The following is a 24255-nucleotide window of genomic DNA, read 5'->3' as shown; positions in this document are numbered from 1 at the left end:
CAGGCCCCGGGAGATCATGACCTGAACCGAAACGAAAAGTTGGCCACTTAACCATCTGAGCCACCCAGGCACCCCTGACTGCTTACATGTTTTAATGTCTGGCTGAAGGAAGTACAATAAACACATAATAAATTCTCCCTTCTCTGACAAACCCACACAGTTGTGCAACCGGCACTGTAAGACACAACATGCCCACCAGAGTCCTCAAAGAGGGCGCTGTAAAAACACCATGGACAGGCTTTCTTGCTACCTAAAGACTTTGAGGAAGTTAACTGGAAACTTCCTCCTTTCAACATTTATTTCAGATAAAGGCACTGATATTCAGTACAGTTGGTCAAAGTGAGCCTATGTGAAAAAGAATTTGAAAAGGGATTAGCAAAATGGACGTTTGTGATTGGTCTGGGATGGGTGAGGGGAGGAGTGAAAATGTGATTAATATTTGAAAATAAATCTACATTTTATTTCATTAAATGCTACTTATTTGCTGCCAGTTGTAAGGAAAAACCTATTCTGGGGGAGAATTAGGGGGAGATTTGGTGATTAAATTCTCTTCCCACTCACTGCACTTCATCCCATGTGGCACATCTTATCCTCAACTAAACGGGCGTCTCCAGGAATCCCCTGACCAAGTCCCATTACTCTCACAAAGATGATTTCTAGAATGCAAGACTCGCACTCTTGGGGAACTAAGTCTATAATGCGATCAAGAACTTGATTTTGATTTTCTGAATCTACGTGCAAACAGCCACTTACTGAACTCTTACTTTTACATGCCCTCTGCCTCTGTTAGAGGGAGCATTGCAGATGTCCTCGCATTGTCTGCCCTCAAATCACAATGGTGGTTGAGATCACACACGAAACCTTGGCATTCTGCTACCGGGCTCTATACTGAGAAGTTTTTAAACATTCTGCTGAATAAGAGTATATCATACTTTTAATACATTCCAGAGAATGAAAAACTTCTGCAACCTTCTTTGGCTTCTAAATCCCATTATTTGAGTTATCCTGGTAGGAGATTACCTCTTTAAAGATAACACTATAATAATCACTTTATAATTCAAAGTACCAATCAAGATATAATAACTTTAAACCAGGTTTATGGTTATTTCCTCCACTTTTGCACTTCCTCCACAGTTGATATATTTGAATTGCAGAAAATTGGGCATGTGGAGGAGGGCATTGGGAGAATGTACCTCAAGTTAGCCTGGTAACAGACAACCTTGACCTTAAGAGTACTATCAGAAGGGCACCTGGGTGACTCAGTTGGTTAAGTGCCTGTCTTTGGCTCAGGTCACGATCTCAGGGTCCTGGAACTGAGCCCCACGTCAGGTTCCCTGCTCGGTGGGGAGTCTGCTTCTCCCTCTCTCTCCCTCTCTTGCTTTCTTTCTCAAATAAATAAAATCTTAAAAAAAAAAAAAAAAGGGAGAGAGAGAGAGACTACTATCAGGAGCTTGCAAAGGAATAAGGGAACTGGCCTTGGGACAGGTGCAGAGTTTGTCTCTAGGGGAACAACAGAGGATCCAGTCGGGCGCATGTGAGTGGGCGTAGAAGATGCCATTGGTAAGATGGCATCTCTCTGAGAAGGCAGGTTGTGTTAAGACCTTCTGTTCTTAGAAATCTTTCCTATTAAACATTAGCTTCTGGCTGGCTTGCTTCAGGGACAAAAGAGGGGTGGGAGAGAGTTAGAGAGGGTTTTCCAGAGGGAAGAATGTCTGAAATCCAGGGTGATGGCTTTCACCTGCTAGAACTCAGGATATCAGCTTATTTGGCTTTTCTCTCAGGTCTTCTTGCTGGGTTTTGAGTGATGTAGGTGTGACTTTGTCATTCATGACCTATTCTGAAATTGTAACACTTAAGCCTTCTAGAGCCAAAATCATAAGTCACATGTGAGAAACAAAGTAAAAAATGAAACAAATACAAATGAATTTTTTGTTGATGTTATATTAACACTGGTTTCTTAAAGTGCCTTATCTTGCAAGTTTATCTGAAGCTTCGGTTTTTAGCATTTTAGTCAGGACATTCCAGTTAGTGGTGTCATGCCAGTGAGAGGAGAGCTTCAGACTTCAACCATTTCCTGGAAACTGGTATGTACAAAGCTGAAGAAATAAGTACGATTGTTGGCAAAGATCAGTCTTTAAGCTTTTTCATTTGCTTCCTTCTTTTGACTGTCCAGAATTTCTCCTATCATTCAGCAGAATACGGAGACTTCATCTAAAATTGGAAAATGAAAATGACTTTTGAGGAAATTACTGGTTTTTGCAAATAAGTCATAGTTTTTTAGGTAAACACCTTTTTGTCTACTAAATACTTCACAATCTTTCTACCATTTAACTAGTAAGCACTCATAAATTTCATCCCACAAAAATGTGCTGAGAAAATGTGTGAAAAATGTAGCAAAAGTTCTCTTATAACTAAATGATTTAAGACAACTAAGATTGGAATAAGCTGTCAAAGGGGACTGTGGGTTTCCCCATCCCTGGAAACCTTTGAGAGGACTAAAACTTTATAATCTGTGTAGAGGAACAAAATTTGCCACCCAAACGTGTCTTTTTAGCATGTAGATTATTTTAGGCTGATTATTTTAAGAAATAAAAAGCTCAGGAAGAGATTTTGACCTTCCCGCTAACTGGTTAAAAGAATTTAGACAGAGAATCTGGCTCTAAGAAGGGAGTTATCGCCATAGATAACTACAGTATAATATGAATGAGGCGTGGTAGACAGGGAGGAACTCAAAGTTTGTTTGTTAAAATTCTTCTCTGTGCCCCATTGTTTCTGTACAGCCCCAGCAAACATTTGTTTATGAAATATTTCCTCTTTTTCATCTTCCTGTGAATTGTCTTCAATCCCTTTGAAGTCTCAGATCCCAGCCCCTTCCTCTTAGCTCAGAATGGCGTACAAGCCTGTCTGCCTTGTCTGTGGGCCTCATATTCTTATGGCCCCCCTGTTAGTCCTTTACTTAGTTATTAATTATTTGATTTTCTCTTATTAATCTGCTTCATGTCAATTTCAATCTTCGATCAGCCAAAGGAACCTTGAAGGGTAAAGTCAAAATTTTCCTCCCCCACACCCAACAAACAAATTTCTTGGGGCTCAGGATTCTATTATTCTCATATGTTCATCTGAATGTAAACTGAATCACTTGATGGTACTGAGGAATAATAGTAGATAGGATGTATCCTCATCACATTATTTTATTTAAGATTGTGATTAAGTTCTCAGGAGAGTAGTATTATGCTACTACTGACTGTAATTCATGTGCTACTTAAAGAAGTTCCTAGGACAGGATTAATAATGCAAGTAAAAATTAATAATGAAAAATTGGAATTTGTGATTCTCGAACTAAAATAAATATCGAACATTATAGGCTTATAAATATTGACTAATGTGTATTGTCTATTAATATGGGAGAGTGGTGGGGAGTGGTGCGGCCAACGGCAGAAGTAGGGACAAAATGTACATGAGTGAGGAAGAGGAATTCCTTGATGGCTTTTGATGGAAAGAACTTAAAGCAGCCCAAATGAATGAAGGTGTCTGTTTTCAATGCCCATATCAGTGACCCACAGGAACATACAGACACACCCAGGGTTATGCTCAGGGATTTGGTCCAACAAAACCATTTTCTCACTTCTCAGGTGGAACGTCAACCCCTTTGATTAACGGGTACCACATTTGCTTCATTAGGAGTGCCCTTGACGAGCAACAGAAAAGAAAGGGAACATACTGCAGTTTCGATTGTTGTGGGACTCAGGTTTTCTCTCAGCACGGCGTAGACACTTGGAGACATGGGAAGAAGATCTGATGGAGAATGTGGTTCAGTTGAGTCACTTCGGCTTAAAGAGATAACAAAGTACATGTTGAAAAGGATTAAAAATGACAGCTTCTGATGACACTGTGTCAGGAACTCAGTTCTAGGGCCTCATCTATTTGTTTCTCTGAGATGCCTAATTCATTGTTTGAAATCAGATCATTCAGCGTACTCTGGGATATACGACATCTAAAAAGGCAACTTTATAATTCCAGTCATGGGAGAGCATGGTGCTTCCTGACTAGCTTTATGTATTAGAGCAAATGGGACATTGAGCATTAAAATGTTTTATCATCAGGTATATCGGTGCTCGGCTCCATCTTAAAATTTCATGTACAAGTGCTCTTTTTAAAAAAGAAAAATTGAGTAAGAGATATTTTACATGTGGCTAAGGTTACTTACATTGTTGAGATGGGTATAAAAACAGATGGAACGTAACCTTTGTCCCCCCTTTCTGTTGGTCTTGAAACTGGAAAATAAAGCAGGAAAGAAACCTTGTCAATATTACTAATAAATTTTTTAAAGCCTAGAAAAATATAAGTAATGTTAAAAAGAAGAGGGAGATTATGATTGTTCAGTGACTCACAGAAGTTTGCAGTTGAATAGATGAACCGGTATTTGAGATGAACATAAAATGTGTAAGAAGAGAATAATCTCCTGGTAGGCCTAATCTGACTTTACACATTATTGTCTCCAAAATGTGTGAGAAAAAGTGGGAGTCACCTATATTACCTGTGTTCAATGTTACGGTTTAAGTTTGATTATATTTGATTGATTTGCATATCGGGGGATTTATCGTAAGTCAGTAGGGTAGCAGCAGGTCGCGTCTGTGGGTGACAGTTGCAGACTGTTCTGCAAGATGGTGCTCGCGGATTTCGTCGCTATGGACGAGCATCTTAATGGATCATGTACACTTGCATTGGAGATACAGAATGGTAAACTTAACATTACAGTTATGTAGCTAATTTTAGTTATATTCTTCATGTATTTAACAAATGCTTCTTTTGGTTGGGTATTATTTTAGCCCCTTAGGATACAAACAGGAAAGGCAGGTATGCCCAGACTTATCGGCAGGCCAGCAGGTGGGGAAAGAAGCACTGACCCCTCGCCCCCTCCCTGGCAAGCAAACCGCCCAAGCGAAATCATGAGACTATAGTAAGGCAAAAAATGTAAAGCTTATAAACCTCTGCTTTCCTTTGCAGAAACAGACTCCCATAACTCTTTTTTTTTTTTAATTTATTTGACAGACAGAGATCACAAGTAGGCAGAGAGGCAGGCAGAGAGAGAGGGGGAAGCAGGCTTCCCGCTGAGTAGAGAGCCCAAATGCGGGTCTCGATCCTATGACCCTGGGATTTTGACTTGAGCGGAAGGCAGAGGCTTAACCCACTGAGCCACTCAGGTGCCCCCTCCCATAACTCTTAACAGCTTTCTAATCATTACTGCCTCCTCCTTTTCCTGCCTCCCAGTCACAGATGTGAAGTTAGCCCTGCTCCCATTTTAGGAAGGAGGAAGCTGGAAGCTCTACAGGGAGCCATGAGTCAGCACCATGGCCCTGTGAGTCTGGGCACAGCCACAGGTGACTGACTACTCGGGTTGGACTGCCCAGCTGTCCCTCTTCAGGAACTGTTGACACCCTACTTCGTTTTTAAGGCCTTGACCGCCACATACGCCCTATGACTTATGACAGTCAAAGTAAACATCAAAAGAGGAACTTCGTTTACTTTACTGCAATATGAGGTTATTTGCCAAAAGCTGACAAAAACAGGCAAACAGAAAGAACCTAACCTTCGCATGGCTGGGAGCTGTAGTGTTTACCGAAGGCTTTGTCTTTGGGAATGTCAGGATAAAGGTACTTCAGAGGGTTTTCGGGAATGTTTTCAGCCATAATAACCTTGTAGTCTCGAAGGATGTCGGCGAACGGCAGAGCGGACAACCGGCCTTTGTTGTAGGGTTCCACAGAGTGCAATCGCACTTCTCCTGGAGAGACAGAAAGGGTGTGTGTGTGGGGCAGGGACATTCAGGCTCCTGCAGGCATCTCTGGGCTCCTTCTTCCTGCCCACATCACCTCCACGTCCCTGGCTATCAAACGAGGCCGGCCCTTCCCTGCCAGGCGGGCAGCGCTGCCTGCCAGGCAGGAGAGGACACCCACACAGATCGTGAGAAATCCGTGGGACTCTCTTCTGGGACAACTGTAACAACCAGCCTCCAACCCCCTGGACACATGAAGAGCAGAACACCAAGCTACACACTTCTGAAAACGGAAACACCGAGAGCCAAACCCAGTACAAACGTCCCACGTGTGAGCGACAGAGCGCAGGTACCATTTTCGGAATGGTCGACCCAGGTGAAAGTTATCCCTCCGAGGTGGCTTTCACTGAATCGTAACAAAAAGGTTCCAGGCATTTTATCCTTTAACAAGAGGCGCTCCTTCTCTTTGCTAACAAAGCCCATGACATACCTAAAAATAGAACAACGCACAGTTGTATCTGATCAAACACTGCAATTTATTACATTTATATGTATTTCATTTACAAAGAACAGACCTAAATTCGTTCTGAATATAATAGAAAGTCAATGAAATACTCCTGTAAGATTAAATATTAGTACTCTGTGAGGAATGTAAAAAACTGAACTATTCCCCACCCCCATCAATACACATGCTTAAAAAGAAAAAGAAAGGAAAAAACCCAACAGCTTAAAAATAAGAACCTAATGAACTCATATGGAAAATATAGCCTGTAACTCACCCATCTATCCAAAGAGGAAGAATGTGTTTTTTAATTAAATCTAATATTGCTTCAAGCCATGTCCAAAAGGTAAATGATTTACCAGGTAAGTGTTCCTATTGTAATAAACAAACATGTCAGGACAATGATTATTTTAACAGTAATATTGATACAGTAATTCAAGTTCCACTTTTCAAGGAAATACTTGCTTTAAACTTTTAAAAAATGTTTATGTATTTGAGAGAAAGAAAGCCAGAGGGGGCAGGGGCAGAGGGAGAGAGAAAATCCTGAAGCAGATTCCCCACTGAATAGGGAGCTTCATTGGATGCAGGGCTCTATCCGAGGACCCTAAGCTCATGATCGGAGCAAAAACCAAGAGCTGGCTGCCCAACTGACTGAGCCACCCAGGGACCCCAAAATACTTCCTTTAAACATAAGATACTAGTTTAGAGTTTAAAAAAAAAAAAAAACCTGTATCCAGGAAACCCTCAAAATCCCAGATTATGATGTGGAGGCTGAAAAAGAAACACTACTTAAAAATTTTTTTCGGAATAATATTTTTGTTCCCCTATTTGTACCTTGCAGAACTTGGCCCAGGTGAGATTACCATCATTGTAGCTAGGCTGGACTAAAAGAAAAGAAAAGAATGAGATTTTTATTAAACAGTTAAGGATTTTCACTTTGGTGCTCAATTTATTTACTTATTTTTTTAAAAGATTTTATTTATTTACTTGACAGAGAAATAGAGAGCACAAGTAGGCAGAGAGGCAGGGAGAGGGAGAGGGAGAAGCAGACTCCCCGCCTAGCAGGGAGCCCAGTGTGGGCTCGATCCTAGGACTCTGGGATCATGACCTGAGCTGAAGGCAGACGTTTAATCAACTGAGCCACCCAGGTGCCCCAAGGTGCACAATTAGGGCTTTACCCAGTCCCTTTTGAAAATTTCTTAAGCACTGGTTATGGGTTTGCAGAGTACTTAATCCTAGCAACAGTAAAAACGTGAAGATACCATGAGATGTATTTTCTAAGAAGAAATTCTTTTCAATGGAGGAGCTAAGATAACTTTGAAAGAGGGTTAGTGTCTAGGGCCAGGCCCCCATGAATAGATACGATATAAATTATCAGAGGAGAAGGAAGAGGAAACCACACTCTAGTAAGAATAATGAAGGAAGAAACATAGTGGACATGAACATAGCTTATATAGGAGACAGCAAGAGCTGCCTGATGTTGGTAAATAAACATAAAATAAATTTATATAAGTTAGATATGGCCAGATCACCAGGAGTCCTAATTACTAATAGAAAAAGAATGAGCTCGAGATCCATTGGGCAATAAGAAGCCGTTGACTACTTTGATTCAGGGCGATGAAAGGGTACAGGAGTTTCTATGTAAATTTTTAAGGAAATTATACTCATAAGGATAATTCATAAAGATCTGGAAGGACATGGCTTCTATCTACACTACATATTAAAAACTTTATTCACTCAACAAATAGGCCTACCACTGCAGTTTTTAAACTAAATAAGTTCAAAAAACATATTTACGTTAACTAAATTTTTTAATATTCCCCAAAGATCCGATTCATCAAACACCTGTTGAGCAGGTGCTGGATCCAAGCGGCAACCCGGCTGCACTTTTGCCAAATCGCACGAGTTCACTACTGATGCGCAAATGTGTCTGCGGCCCTACTTGGCAGACAATTCTAGGATACAAATATGCTAGTACACGAATGCCATCTTAACTCTCTTTTGGTGGTAAATATGTTCACCCCAGAGTTGTCAAAATATAGATATATCTTTTGAAATTGTTTTACAAAAATTTTACACTATAGTCACTACAGGAAGTACCAATGATTCTATTTTGCAAACTTTAAACATGTTAGTCAAAACTGAAATTTTCTTGATATGGAGAATTAAGTACTGTCTGGGTGGCTTTTAATTGCTATTAAATTCCCTGGTCCTGGAATCAGCTATTGTCGAGTTGGTTAAGGACCATCGTGATATTAGCAGCCAAGTCAAAGCACCATTAAGGCTTCACATCACACTCAGTGGAAATGACATCAAACACCCCAGAGACTGGAAAGTGGAATGGAAAGGAAGGAGCTTTGGAACCGGACAGGCCTGGTCTGTGTCTTGGCTTTGCTATGTTCTAGCCACGCAGGCCTGGTAAGTCACTTAACCTCTGCATTTCAGTATCCCTGTCTATAAAATGGAAGGAATAGTGAGTTACCCTTTCCCAAGAAAGACGACATAACATTTAGCTCTGTGCTTGGCAATACAGTGGGTACTCAATAAATTGTGACTATCATTATTATTATTCATAGTAGTAATATCACCTGGCTCTTTAAAATGCTCGAGGACCCCAAACAAAGGGCAGTCTCCCGTATCTACCCACTCTCACCTGTAAGTTTCTCTGCCAACATATTGAGCTGATCTGAGTTAAGGCCACGGCCGACGTACGATGAAAACTGCCAGCTCATCACTTCCAGGAGCTGACTCAAAGTGGCCGATGGAGGGTTATTAAAGAAAACCAAGTTCTGAAATAGAGTCGTGATGAAATAGAGTCGTGATGATGATCATAGTCATTAATCACACTGAACACACTATAATTCAGGATCCAAAATGCCTGTTTTAAACTCTTTCGGCCAATCTAAGTTAATATACGGAATATCACTTCATCTCTGATGTGCTTTTTAACTGACACTGATTTTGTCTTTTCCTAAAGAGTTCCTTAACCCCTGTGTCCAATAAAATATATGGCTCCATCTTATCCTTGAAAGAATCATTGGGCATTTCTTAACTTTCCTTGGATTATGGGCTATCAATCAATTCATACAAGTACTTAATACTGTCCAACAAATCACGGGGCAAATATTCTCTTTTTGAAATATATCAATCTTAAGCAAAACCTATATTGAGGGGGCGCCTGAGTGGCTCAGTGGGTTAAAGCCTCTGCCTTCGGCCCAGGTCCTGATCCCAGGACCCTGGGATCGAGCCCTGCATCGGGCTCTCTGCTCAGTGCAGAGCCTGCTTCTCTCTCTCTCTCTGCCTGCCTCTCTGCCTACTTGTGTTCTCTGTCAAATAAATAAATAAAATCTTTAAAAAAAACCTATATTGAGTTATTTAATTAGTTTATTATGAATTGGTACAAGTTATACTTTGACCAAAGAATCCCAAAGCACAAAAAGCTAAGCCTCAGGCTAACGTAGGGGACCCTACAATGTGAATTCGTAATTAACCTGAGTCCTGTTTTGTGAACAGTATAGTAGTCTTTCTCTTCTGATCTGGACAAGAGAACCTTCTGTATGACTAACTGCAAACAAGATTGCTTGTGCCAGAAACTGGGTCAGCAATAGTGAAAGAGAAGACTTCATTTTAGATTACTGGAAAGCAGAAGGTGTGAAAGCCAAGAAAGATGTTTTAAAGACAGAAGGAGGGAAGAATTGAGTAACGTAGTGCAGTACAGGGAGAAGCATAAACTACACTGGGCAGCAAGAAAAGGAACCAACCTACGAGACTTCAGACGGTGGGAATAAAGAGGATACAGCCTCCAACCGGAAGTGGGAGATGGGAAGGGGAGGAATGGAGAGAATTTCTAGAGAAGCTGTTTCCCCTGAACCAGAGAACTGTGTCTGGGTAGATGACCAAAGGCATAGAACCTAACTGAGGTCTGGGGACTTAGGTCTTGAAGCAGAAGAGCGTGAAGAAGAGAAACTAGAGTTCGCTGCTATGCTGGACTCCGTGCTTCTCCACTGTCAGCCGTACATGACCTGCTACCCACATTCCTCATCCAGGAGCAGAGCGGAGTCTGGGATGGCTCGTGTGACAACTCCGGTGGCTTTCTGACAGAAGGAGGATGCTGAGGAAAGCTAAGTGCAACAGTGCTGCACACGGAGGACAGAGAAGTGACCCATCTTTCCTCCTCCACCTTGAGGTTGAATGAAAAGCTCGGAATATGTGTAGCTCCTAATGGGAATGGCGTTTAATTCCAGGGCTGTAGGCTTTTCTTGGTTTTAAGGCAGGATAACTTCTCTAGTGAGCCCTGCACTCACTGCAGCCTGCGAGGAAGTGACACATCACACACCCTACGCAGCCTTCCTCTCTGCAATTAATCTGTCTCGGATGCCAGGCCAAGGGAGGATGAGAAGGAATCAGGCCACATCACCTTCCATGTTGTTTCCTTATTGGGCACATTTTTAAAGAAGGAAAAACACTCAGAGCTAACTCATTAGGTCTGTTCTTATTTTGCTAGGACCTAAGGTAAAAAAAAAAAAAAAAATCCCTGAAGAGTGAATATTTGCTTTGAATTAAGAAGAAATGTTATTTATATTTGACCTATTTTCTCTAAGTCTCGTGTTTCCAAGACAACGCACCGAGATTTTGTAAGAGGGAAGAAGAGGAAGGGCTGACTCATCGTTTCTTGTTGCTCTCTTCCCTGGGTGTCTTTTAAGAAGAGCATCTGTTTTCAGCGAGCTTTGTAACTGGAGGCCAATTTCTGATCAATGTCTCAAATAACCACCAGGTGGCATTAAAACTCAATTTGGGTCTAGAACAGATTAAATCTATAATCAACTTGAAAATTTGTCTAGTCAGAGGGTAGTTAGGCAACATTGGATGATATTCTAGTCATTTATTTGGAAACTAATTTTCTACCTTTGTAGAAAAGTCTGTGTGGTGGTGTGGCCAGAAGTAGTTAAGGAGGTGAACACAGCAGTCAGACATTAAATTCCAGACCAAGAAGTCTCCCCGCAGTCCCGTTAACAGAGCCACCAGGCGGGGCTAGAACTCTCTGTGAGGCACATTGCTGGGAGCGGATCAGACCCACAGAACTAACAAATAGCCGCCTGTCAGTTTTGCTGCCGGAATTCTTCCAGCGTCCAAGTACATCAAAACACATCACTTTAAATATAACATGAGAGAGGATTCATGCGACTAAATATTAAATATATTGGAATTCTGGGAGAAAACAACCTACAAAGACATGCCAAATTTCATATATATATATATATATATATATATATATAATATAATATATATAAAATATGTATTCAAAATCATATATAGATGTCTTTTGATTCATATATAGATGTCTTTTGATCCTGGGATCGAGCCCCGCATCGGGCTCTCTGTTCAGTGGGGAGCCTGCTTCCTCCTCTCTCTCTCTCTCTCTGCCTGCCTCTCTGCCTGCTTGTGATCTCTGTCTGTCAAATAAATAAATAAAATCTTAAAAAAAAAAAAAAGGGTGACACTACCTCACAGAAATACTGATGATTGGGATAAAAGATACCAACACATAAAAATGGTTTCTTCATTTTAAAATATGTTCAAATAATAAAAAAATTTAAAAAAAATAAAACAAGAAAGCAAATCAAATAGAATTAGAGGAGGAGAAATAGGAACAGAGACTCTACCTGTGAATCACTGGTTGACACATTGTACCAAATGATGGATGCCCAAGCGTTAGGTAACTGACTGACATTGGAAATCATCACCACAGGTAACGAGCTGGTCTGGTTTAAAAAAAAAAAAAAGAAAAGCACAGTTATTACAGGTAGTTGCACCTTGTTCTGATTTTATTCTTGATCCTGTCCCCTAAAGGGCCAGCTCAAGCCAGCTCTACTCCTTCAATCCTGGTGTCTTCCCTGCCCTGGTTACTAAAATGGCTTGTGAAGGGACGGGAATTTTCTGAGCATATATGAATCAAGGTGTAGGGATGAAAGAAGCCATAAAAACGGGAATCCTTTCAGAGTGCTTGGTCACTTAGCTTCTCCAGTATTTTCCCTCGACAGCACATAAATGTTTATACTTATATCACATACAACAACTAGATAGAACTTGTATTGATTTTGTGGCTGTACTCTTAGTAAGTTACTATAAGGAATTTAATTTTAAATTTATCGGTGAAATGGATCAACATATTCAATTTATGATCGGACATTAATTAACATCAGTGGTAGACATGGGCGTTTTCACTGCAGAAGATGGGGAGGGAAGCAATGTCGCACGCTTTATGAGAAAGACAGCGGCCTGGCCTGCTGTGACACTCAGCTTAGCAGGGCTGGGACTGTTGTCCTCAGCCTCGTGGAACAAACAGGCTTTCACAGACCAGGGCGCAAATGCAATCAACCTACGTTAGTCCCTTCTCATTAACAGTGGCTGGATTTCTGTGGACAGCGAGATCCCTCAGTTAACAGCTCATGGAAACAGAAAGAGAAGTGTGGGAAGAAGTGATGAGGAAGGCATTTACGGAAAATTTGTACATATCTCCACTCATTCCAATAAAAAAGGAAAAGCAGCACTCTAAAACAATACATCCCACAAATAGTATCATATTCAGGGCATGTCAACTCTTCCTTCACGCACCAGCCATTCACTGATTTAACCTGTGTTGAGCCTCTGCTACGGGCCAGGCACCGAGTCACGGCTAATGGAGTGACAAAGTCACGATGCCTTGCCTTCAAGGAGCTCATAGTCATGTTCGATCTAATCCTCAAAATGGCTTTATTCCTCCTTTGAGTACAAGGGTGACTGTTATAAGAGGATCAAAACAGTGTATCGTTAATGTTCCTATCATTTGTCTTTACTCATTACATTAAAAAAGCTTTCCTTCTGAGGGATTTCACGTACAAGTTAAATTTTTGGAAAGTGTATCGTTAAGTGACATGGTTGAAGGATACTTATTTCTCTTTAGGCTTTCCACTAACTACTCATGACTCAGAAGATCCCAGAAAGTGAACCAACAAACATGCAATCTGGGCAACCAATTATTCAATAGATATTCAACTGATAATACCCATGAGATTTGATCATTGTATTTAACCGGAATAGTATACATTCTAATAGTAGAATGTTGACTAATTAGTAACTATCTGACATATTGGTTCCCTAAAGTTTCTAAACAAAATTCTAAACAAAAATGATAAAAAGGGAATGTACTAATACCCAGAAAAGACTCAGCTTTCATCTATAAATGCCAGCCGATGACTGAATATATTATTAGTAAATACTTGATTGACACCTACCTCCAAATCTATGGTCAGGCCATAGAGGCAGATCTGTGTTTCGAAGGTTATAGAATGAAGCTCTTCAGTCACCATGTGACAACCCTAAGGAATAAAGAAATCAACTGTTACCTTACAAATGTACTGCTATGTAGTATTAGGTCTGCTTCTATAAAAATTAACAAAGTCTTAAAGTAAATACCCCAAACATTCTCTATTATGGGATATTCCCTTTTACTATTTAAAAAAGTTATTTAGAATATATACAGAGTGAGAAATCTTATTTCTACAAAAGAATGATATCAAGGTAATTTATGACTTTTAAAATTCCTCCATATTTTCATCAGTTTAAATGCAGACTAATAATTCTTTATTTTTAATTTTTAAAAATTAGTCCTTCTGGGTTACAGACTATTATAAAAGCAAGGTATATGTATATAGATATAACACAAACAAGTCAGTGTGATAATGAATTTGTTTAAAAAGTGAAAGGAAGTATTTTTTAAGAACTAAAAAATACAACAAAAAATAATTGTGCAACAGAATCAGAGGGCAACCAACCCAAATCATAGGAAGAGACAGAGGGTTCCTAGGAGGATGTCACTAGGAAAAAAGGAAAACACAAAAAACTCCGATTGACCTGTTTGACCGTATTGCAAGATGTTTCCAAGTTTCAGGGCGCCTGGGTGACCCAGCCAGTTCAGCATCTGACTCTTGATTTCAGCTCAGGTCATGATCTTAGAGTTGTGAGATGAGCCCACACTGGGCTCCCTGCTCAGCACAGAGTCTGCTTGTCCCTCTCCTTCTCTTCCTCCCCTCCCTGTGCACTCTGTCTCTCTCAAATAAATAAATAAATATTTTTTAAAAAATCTTATTAAACAGAAAGAAGAAATTTTTGAGTTTTGAAGAAAAGTTTTGGGCTACATTAGTGACAGTTACATAAAATAAATTGATTGAATAAAATGAAATTAAGGCAACTAATAAATCCAGGTAAAATTGGAAGTAATACAAGAATGGAAATGCAATTATACTATGATATAGGGTTCAGCTGTTAATAATTTTTATATATCCATACTAACGTTAACGCTGAATATATTGACTAAACCAAACTATGTTCTATAATGATACTGTGAAGATGGGCGAAATTTATATATACAGAAAGCTGGCATAAAAGAGCCACAGTTTTCTTTTATAGAAAGAATTCAGGAGCTAAATATATAAACTTTTTAAAAATCAAGAAACATTAGTGTGATATTAGCATAATATTAGCATGTAAGACTCAAAAAATGATCGTCTCTGGAAAGTAGGTTTGGGATGGGAAGGAGTCGGACAGAAATTGCTGTTTTTCTCTAATGAAGTCTTACGGCACCTTGCTATGTGCCCAGGACCAGCAGCATTATCAGCATCTAAAAACTGGTTAGAAAAACAGGATCTCTGGTCTCATCCCAAGCCAGGAATGAGTCTGCATTTTAAGAAGAGCTTCAGGTGAAATTTGGAGATGATGAGTGTCCGTGTGCTTCATCCACATTGTGTTTAGTTTCAAAAGAGATGTGGAAAATTTGGAGATGATGCAGAAGGATTAAACAACTTCATTTTTAAATTTATTTATATATAATTTTAAGTAGTCTCCTTGCCCAGCAGAGAGCCCAACATGGGGTCTGAACTAACAATCCTGAGATCAAGATCTGAAATCAAGAGCTGGACACTTAATCAACTGAGCCACCCAGGCTCCCTGAAGGCTTAGACAGTGTTAAAAAATAAGGCCTGTGGGAATCTATAAATGGAAGAAGACTTATTGAGACTAGCAATGTCAGTGTGGCATTGGAGGCAGCAGAGTCAACCCTAGGAGAAATGATCCAATATTGAGTAAGCATTAATACCAAGTTGTAATCTACCTGTATTAAATTTCAAATGATAAAATTGGTTCTAATATGATGATGTGAAGGACAATTGCGTGAGAAAGACTTACTTCACTGACAATGAAGAATGTTAAACTTAGGGTTTGTTACTGAGAAGGAAGGAGAGAATTAATGAGTCCTCTCTCCCTTGGGTTAGATCACTGTGGGCGCCTTACATTGACTTGAGGTAGCTAGAGTCACTAGAGTGGTAATGCTTTTTACTGGGTTAGTAGAAAGTTATGCTAATGGAAATTGTGCTTGAAATTCCCTTAGATCACCCCTAAAATTATTCCCAGTACATCCAACACACAAAACACCCAGCCCCCCCAACCCCTCCCACATTGAAATAAATAAATTGCTGTTTCTTTAGTTGCGCATGAGATGAAGTAGTCAGCTTGGATTTAGGCACCAAGTTGAGCAAAACCCACATTTTTTAAACAGAAAATCTCACCACCCTATAGGATGCTTCCACTATGCAAACCCTGAGACAAATGAAGAATCCATAATTTCATGTTCACCAATGAGTGTCCTTCACATTCCCACTAAGTTCAATGGTGGACAGGATGACCTAAGTCTGCACAGAACGTTGAAGAGGCCTGAGACAAGCACACAGAAGGAAACTTACATACCACATGTCTAAACATTTAACCATTATAAATCAAGTTAACAATTGTTAAAGTATGGTATAGTCTCTTGCCTTGACATCTAAGCTTTCATATGACCGAACTGATCAGATTTTAACTACTCAGAGTTCCAGTGGAACATGGTAGCTTGGAGAGATCAAGGCCCTGCTGGACAATTGCCCACCCCTGTCCTCCACCTCTGTGAGGGGCCTCACTGACTGGTGTGGCCCAGAGGCTTCTGCTTGTGCCTTGTGCAAATGTTTGCATTGATGGTGCTGTCTGTGCTTGGGACTCTGGGACACTGCCTTGACCCCACAGACATCCCCCTCTGTGGGGCAGGCCACAACTGGAGGACAGCTGCAGGGAGTCTTTTTGAGTGTGAGGTCCCAGCCATGCCCCATACTAGCCTCTATGGTTTAATTTATACAAATAATACACGCGTAATTATTCATGATGGATAATTTCCTTAGATCTTTGTGTCAGGGCACCTGTGTGTTCCCCACCAAAGTGTGAGAAACCAGGACTCCACACACAGAGCAATGGCATTCAGACTTGTCCCTTAGCTTTGGAAGAAGACTACATGCGTTAGTCACTGAACTGGAATGTGGACAGTGAGAGGTCTCCTCAATGACACAAACGAATTTCTTTTGTATTTTTAAGATTTTTTTATTTATTTGAGAGAGAACAGGGGAAGGGTCAGAGAGAGAGAATCTTCAAATGAACTACCCATTGAGTGTGAAGCCCAACGCGGGGCTCAATCCCAGGACGCCGAGATCATGACCTGAGTGGAAGTCAGATGTCTGATCACTGAGCCACCCAGGCCCCCCTCAAACTAATACCCAATGGTTACCTACAGCCCCTGGTGCAGTTGCGAGGCACATTTAGAATGAAATCCAGCAAGGACACAGACTATAATACTCCTGCCTGGAGAAAAGCAGCTCTGACAAAAGGAAGCATCATTAACATTCAAAGCTCACATGGCCATAGGTCATGGTCTTTATTTCTTTCTGAGTGTGGTCCAAGCCAGGGACAATATTCAATTTCTCATTCCCAGGATCCATTCTTTGTAGACTGGGGAAAACACCACAGATAAGATGCACCATTCATGGCTGTGTTTAAAAGCCATCATGTGAGATGATTATGGATTTAAAATACCCAAATTTATGATTTTTTTTATATGCCACTGAATAATGTAACTGAATTGACTTCATTATACTTGTAAAGAAAAACACACATGGGATAATATGCTAAGAAACTGGAAAATTGGCAGAACTACTTGACCAGGCTCCTGGAAAAAAAAAATATACACAGTCTTTAAAAGGTAGGTATAGATGTCACCATTCTTTTTTCTTTCCTCTGCTCAATGCCTAATAATATACCTTGGAAATCTAGAGTATGTTAACAAATAGTTATGGCTTTTGACTTCAGAGGAAACCTCTGTTAAGAAAATACAACTAGGCGGTGCCTGGGTGGCTCATTTGGTTAGGCAACTGCCTTCAGCTCAGGTCATGATCCTAGAGTGTCAGGATCAAGCCCCAGATCGGGCTCCCAGCTCCACTGGGAGTCTGCTTCTCCCTCTGACTTTCTCTCCTCTCATGCCCTCCCTTTCTCTCTCATATAAATGAATAAAACCTTACCAAAAAAAGTCTGTTTCCTGGGTTATCTCTCTAAAAAAAAAAAAAAAGAAAGAAAGAAAGAAAGGAAAGAAAATACAACCAGGATAAGGCAGATTTTCATCTAAGTTCTTTGCTAACTTTTTAAAAAATTTTTATTTATTTATTTGAGAGAGGAGCACACACAAGTGGGGGGAGGAGCAGAGGGAGAGGAACAAGCAGGCTCCCCACTGGGCACAGAGCCCCGCGGAGGGCTGGTTCCCAGGACCCTGAGATCACGACCTGAGCTGGAGCGCAGAGCTGGACGCTTAATCGCCGGAGCCACCCAGGCGCCCCTCCTCGCTCATCTCTTAACAAGCCGGAATCTCTGACAATGTTGCACGGAGTAGAAAACAACTAACAATAGTATCCCAGTCACTGAATGAATATTTGTTGAAGGCCTATCATGTGTTAGACACTGGGTTAGGTGCTGGGAAACAGTGATAAAAAAGAGGGAAATAGTGGTACAGTCCCAGGAGAGACAGACCTCAATCACAGAATTGGAGGAAATAAACGGAGATTGACAACGAATTCTCAAGCCATAGAATGAGGGGGCTCCATGGGGGGTGTCCCATAAATAGTCTACATTTTTACTGTTATTCTTGTATCGACATCTCTTTTTAAAGGCGTTGCCACTACTTGAACTGTTTGGAAGGAAATCAACTTTCTGTGAAAACGCCTGGTCTAGTTGGCACGTGAGTAGCGTATCTGTGCTTGAGAACAGCGAACCCGGAAAGAACATCTGTTTGGCTATTTTGTTCCGTTAAACCCTAGTCGCCCAGGCTTTACTAATAGCTCCTTTGTGCTTCATAACTTCCCACCACGTAAGCAAAATTACCCAACCCCGCAGTCTGCGGCGAGAACCGTCGCCGGTCAGTGGCCGCGCACTGACGAAGAGTGTACTCCAGAGGCTGCCGTACCAGATTGCCTGTTCAAACCGTTCCACATTTCAACGACGACTCTCCAGCCACCTTTTTGCCGGAGAAGAACCTCTGGGAAAGCCTGCTTCCTGGGAATGTTTATTTTATAGGGACCGTCTGACGCCTTCCAGGTTTGGCTATTTACTAGTGATGGGATTGTGTGTTCGTGGTGGCTCTTTCAAGGAAAGGACAAAGGTGGGACAAAGAGTCAGTAGTGGCTAACCTTGATTTTGTGACAGCACGTTCACAGATTTCCATGGGGTTGTGAAATGCCAAAGCAAATTATTAGAATTAAATTCCTTAAAAAAAAAAAAAAAAAGAAGCAAAGAGCATACTCTCTTTTGAACTTTCACAGATTATAGAACCTTAGTCAAAAAAGCTTCAGAAACCGTCTAAATCCAATGGTTTACATATGTTTTTTAACCTTGAAACACAATCTTGAAAAAAAATTCATCACCTGGGTTCCAATCTGTAAAATATATAAAATAAAGCTACCTTGACTGAAACAGGGGTGGGGGGCCCAGAGCTCCACCTTTCACCAACCTCCCGCCCCCAAATCCAGAGATGGCTCCTTGGGCAGATCTGTGGTTGTTCTGGGACAGAATGGGTCGAATGCAACTTCCTCTCGTCATCCAGCCCAACAGCCAGGACCCCCTGCACATCCTGACCGACTACCTCTTTGTGGATAACGTGAGTTACCCAGCCAGTAACAGTAACAGCCAGTGCTGTTTGACTCACGTGCTAGGGAGTGCTAGGGAGATTCAGGGAGGCGCCCCTAGGGAAACTATCATTCATGAGATTTTTGTATGTTCTCAATCATTTAGTAAGTATCCAGTCCAACCTCTGACAACCACAAAAGCAGAACTAAGTGGGCCAATCTGTGTGTGTGTGTGTGTGTGTGTGTGTGTGTATCAGATACGGGTGGGGTGGGGTGGTAGTAGGAACCCAAGACGTGATCCTACAGAAAGGGCCTACACATCCATACATGGTGCTTTGAGGTCTTAGAGACCTGGAGCCAGAGGAGGGCATGCTCAGGGACCCTGGAAAGGGACCATCTCCAGCCAAGCGCTTTGGCAGGTGGGTAGAGAAGGGGAAGCATCAGCACTTTGTCCTACATCAGGGACCGTCTTTACAGATCTTCCCCACCTGTGTGAATATGTTTCTTTACAAAGGGGCAGCCTGGGAAGGGGAGCCAAAGCAGATGCCTGCACAGCGCAGCGTGGCCAACTCTCCCAAGCACCATCTCATCTGATCCTCTAGACGAGGCTGTAAGTGCAGGTCAACCCGACCCCCATTTTTGGGAGTTAGTTAGGGCAAGCGGCTTGCACGAGGCCAGCTGCCTGCAAGAGGAAGCCCCCAACACGGTGCTATTTCCAACCCCCAACTGACGCACAGAGGAGACAGGGAGAGGTCAACAAATTTTCCTGAGAAAGCATTATTTTCAGTTTCTTTAGACTTCAGAAGGATTCTGGTGTGGGAGAGCGATGGGATCTCTGAGTCGGGGCAAAGCGGGGACAGTACGACAATAGCTGGAGGGCAGGAGAAAGATGAGACGCTAGCCACGCAGTCGCAACGACCCCCCCTTCTAGGAACCCCCGCAAACCGAGGGAGCACACTGAGGTGTGCGGCAGGAGGAGGTTGGGCCGCATCTCCCCGCCCGGGTTTTATGATCCCAGATGCAGCACCGCACAGTGGCCAAGAGCATGGACATGGGAACCAGACTGCCATGGCTGGAATCTTGGCCTGACCACCCTGTGCCTTAGTTTCCCTACCTAAAATAAGTGCACAAACAGTCCCTACTTCATAGCACTGTCACAAGAATTCCATGTACCAGTGTCAGTGAAGCTCCTGGTGCCCAGCATAAGGTTAATGCCACGGGGGATTTGTTAAATCCATTCTTATTGGGCTATGAACTCCCACTGCGGGTGCTCAGATAAGCGACGACTACCATTTGAAATCTGAAAATGAGCTATCACGCCCCAGCTTCCTGTTCTGACATTTTGGTTACTACCATCTCTGGCCCTGTGACTTTATGAACTCTACCTTATCGCTAGATCTTCCCCGAAATTTTTCCGGACTTCTTTTGATCGCTCCTACTGCCTGGCCAAGCCCCTGATTTCTTTTCTATCTTTCTGAGCCCACTTCATATGTTTTTGACTTTTCAGTAGTTCCTATATTACATGAAACAACTCTCTGCTCTGTGTGTGTTTTCCATGTACCTAGGCATCATTCTAGGATTCTATCAGTAGGGGGAGCTCAAAGAACAGCTTAAGATAAAATCGAGCCGGCCAACTTAGGGGAAAAAGGGAAGAATAAAATCATTCTGACACGACTGCACCATTTTGTTATTAATCAGAAAATGAGAGGAAATACATTCAGAGTAATATAAGTAGACACTGTCGATGAGACATTGCTTGGTTATCATATAGTGGAAGGTGATTTACGGAGAGTTCTGCTCTAGGGAAGCCCCAGTAAAGACTCTGGTTTTACATTCTTAAGGACGACAAGGTGTCGGAGAAGCCGAGCTCTTTGCATTTATTCCCGTTTGATCTGTTTTACTGAGGAACAGCCCAGAAGCACCGTGTTTAGTCTGTTCAGACTTAGCAAATACTGTTCGGGGACGTGATGCTGCATGAAATGTTCGCAGCTCTGGCCAAAATCGCAGTGAGATGCATGAAATGACTTTTTATTTATAATGTGCTAATGTTTCAATTAGGAAATTGGGAAAATCTTTATGGATTTCTATAAGGTGGGAACCATAATTCCTAATTATCTGGTTTACGAGAATTTCCTTAAACTCAAAAGCTCTACCTCCATGATATCGGGCTGTAGAGACCTGTTTGCTGCTTGGCCCTAAACCAAGGCTGTACCTGAAAGGCTTAGCTCATCTTTGCTGCGGCTGTGATATTTGGCAAATGCCCTTTAAGATACAATTAAGGGAATCAAGTATTCTTGGAAGGGGAAATGCAGAGCATTAAATGTTGTAGTCAATCTTTGTGGTTTTGTGGGGAGGGCTAGATTGATTGCAGTTGAATGCTGGGTTTATAAAGTGCTTTTTCCTTCCAGATAATTCAAAGAGATTTCTCTTAGCAGCGGTGACTGTAAAGCCAGGAGAATGAATCCATACCAACCACACCAGAAATAAGTCTCCCTGCTTTATAACAGCCTTGTGTAGATGACCTTACACATACCGCATCTCTGAGCAGAGCGCATTGGGCGCTACTATCCTGATCAGTTAGAGGAAAAACATGCGATATTTCTCCATCAGATCATTTGCAAAGGATCACATTTTCAGTCACTGTCAGAATGGACTCAAACCCAGGTTTGCTAATTTCAAACAGGACTTAGCAATCTAGGCCAATGAAACAGATGATCTCCAAGGCCACTTTCAATCCAGGATCTAACCGCTCTATCATTTACTGACTCAAATGCAAACACTTGGACCACATCCATGTGTGCTGTTACTCAGTTCATCCAGTGGGATGCAAACCTTACGTATACGGGCAAAGTGATACCATAAATTAATAGGGCGTTTTTCACCTGCGATTTTCACATTATAGGTCATGAAGTTTGAGATGTGCCTCAAATGAGTGATTTTAAGGCATCTTGTAATAGTGGAGGACTGACTCAAGACTTATGGCACACCTGTAAAATGCAATATGGGCACCACTTTGAGTGTTGCTCTCCAAGAGTATTAAGGTTATGGAAAGCTGTTCATCTTACATTGTTATGAGGGGAAAAAAGCAGGTTATGAAACAATCTGTAAATATGTATATATAAAAGTAATATATACATAGATAAAGATCTAGAATGATGTGAACCAAGATGTTAATAGTTGTTCTTTTAAGAGGGTGTTATTATTTTTTTTTTTTCATTTATTTGAGACAGAGAGAGACACAGAGCATTAAAGCGGGAGGGGGCAGAGAGAGAGGAAGAATCAGACTCCCTCCCCTGCCCCCTGAAGCAGGGAGTCTGACGTGGGGCTGGATCCCAGGATCCTGGAATCATGACCCAAGCTGAATGCAGATGCCTGCCGAACAACTGAGCCACCAGGTACTCCAAGAAGGTCTTTTTATATGCAATTTCTGGTTTTCTCCTTTTTTTTTTTAGAGACAGACAGAGATCACAAGTAGGCAGAGAGGCAGGCAGAGAGAGAGAGGAGAGGCTCCCCACCAAGGAGAAAGCCCAATGCGGGACTCGATCCCAGGACCCTGGGATCATGACCTGAGCCGAAGGCAGAAGCTTTAACTCCCTGAGCCGCCCAGGCACCTCTTTCTCCTTTTTAAGACAAAATTTCTTATCTTGTCTGCAATTCTCAAGCTTTAATTTGTAACCAGAGAAACACAAATGTGACTTTCTATAAAACTATAAAGGGCAGCTTTAAAGCTTTAAAAAAATAAGAGATGAGAAGGCTATTTCCTTAGAAAACGATCTTGTGAAAACATTCTGTACCTCATTTCCTTTGCCTCCAGCACCGGACTTCATTTCCTTCGGTTGCTTTGCAAACAAAGAATGACACCATTTAGACGGAGAAGCACTAGCAATCAAATATCAAGTTGGTCATACCCATTATAGCGATTTTCTTGGCCACAATTTTGTCTTTTAGAACAGTAACCCGATGTCTTCTAATTCATGGAAACCTAACATAGTTGCCCAGATTCAAAAGAAAGAAGTTCTCTGTTTCAGCTCATGAGACGCTGCTGTAGAAACTTCCTCAGAGGTAAATGAACAAGTTGGAATACTCTTAAGACTGTGTTTTTCAGCCAACATTTTGGAAAGAGGAAATCATGCTGCGATGTTTATCATCTACTCAGCACTCCTTTGTACCTGGAAGGTAGTGTCTGAGCTAAGCTGTGATGATTCTCAGTCCCTGTGAAAGCTAGTCCAACACAGAGAACCAGGAAAACAAATGATGAGGTAGTGTCCCACGGTACAGGAAGCTACTAAAGGCATTAGAGACTTAGCGACACAAGAGGGTTCAGGATATAGATTACTTAATTTAAAGAAAAAGGTAGACGACAAGTGTATATAGTGTGTACAGTCTGATCCCACTTGAAAAGTACATACACATGTATATATGTAAAAGAATAAAAGCAAAAGTAGTTAATAGTGTTACAAGGTAGTGAGATACAGATGATTTTTAATTTTTAAATTTTTGCCTCCCTGATTTTCCGCATTTAGTTTTGTATTAAAAATCAATTAAAGTTATTATGCAAAAGATAATACATTTTAAAATGCTTTGCAACTAGAAGAGGACTGTAAAAAGTAAGATTTTGTTAATTTATATATTATACCTGCTGGAAGAAAGACCTAACCATTTTTTCATATGTCCCTTGTTCTTTTCCACATGACTTATTTTGAGAGACAAACAGCTCTAAGTTAAGGGTCTCTTGCAGCTTTACTTATTAGCAAACATTGTCCACTACTGAAATTTTCTCAAGGATAGAAATTGAATGTAAGCAAAAAGAGAGCTAGTTATAAGGATGTATATAACACAGGACTTGTCACTATACTGTATCCGCCTCACACTGGAGGGATTCAGTTAAAAAGAAATGTACTCTTCAGTACTAAAGATCAAACAAAAACAAAATCAAAACTAAAACCCAGCATAAATTGGTATAGGCAGGTACCTAT

General features: G+C 41.3%; 1 protein-coding gene across 4 annotated transcripts in view; it reads right to left on the bottom strand.

Moving 5' to 3' along the window:
* Nucleotides 1-1921: 1921 nt before the first annotated feature.
* STAT4 (signal transducer and activator of transcription 4) overlaps nt 1922-24255 on the bottom strand; it is a 99636-nt gene continuing 77302 nt past the window's right edge. For 3 of the 4 annotated variants that reach the window (XM_059168556.1, XM_059168559.1, XM_059168560.1), the window contains 11 exons: nt 23074-23118; nt 13550-13633; nt 11939-12037; nt 8929-9064; nt 7110-7159; nt 6553-6647; nt 6127-6263; nt 5591-5782; nt 4208-4274; nt 3722-3830; nt 1922-2211 (listed from right to left, as the gene is read on the bottom strand). In XM_059168556.1, the coding sequence (XP_059024539.1) occupies nt 2185-2211; nt 3722-3830; nt 4208-4274; nt 5591-5782; nt 6127-6263; nt 6553-6647; nt 7110-7159; nt 8929-9064; nt 11939-12037; nt 13550-13633; nt 23074-23118 (1041 nt within the window). In that variant the 3' untranslated portion in view covers nt 1922-2184. The remainder of the gene's footprint in view (nt 2212-3721; nt 3831-4207; nt 4275-5590; nt 5783-6126; nt 6264-6552; nt 6648-7109; nt 7160-8928; nt 9065-11938; nt 12038-13549; nt 13634-23073; nt 23119-24255) is intronic. The other variant, XM_059168557.1, reaches the window with a different exon arrangement.

Source organism: Mustela lutreola, chromosome 3, assembly GCF_030435805.1.
Source record: "Mustela lutreola isolate mMusLut2 chromosome 3, mMusLut2.pri, whole genome shotgun sequence".
NCBI classification, from domain to species: Eukaryota; Metazoa; Chordata; class Mammalia; order Carnivora; family Mustelidae; genus Mustela; species Mustela lutreola.
The sequence above is the reverse complement of the archived record's forward strand: the minus strand, read 5'-3'. Positions and strand labels throughout refer to the sequence as shown.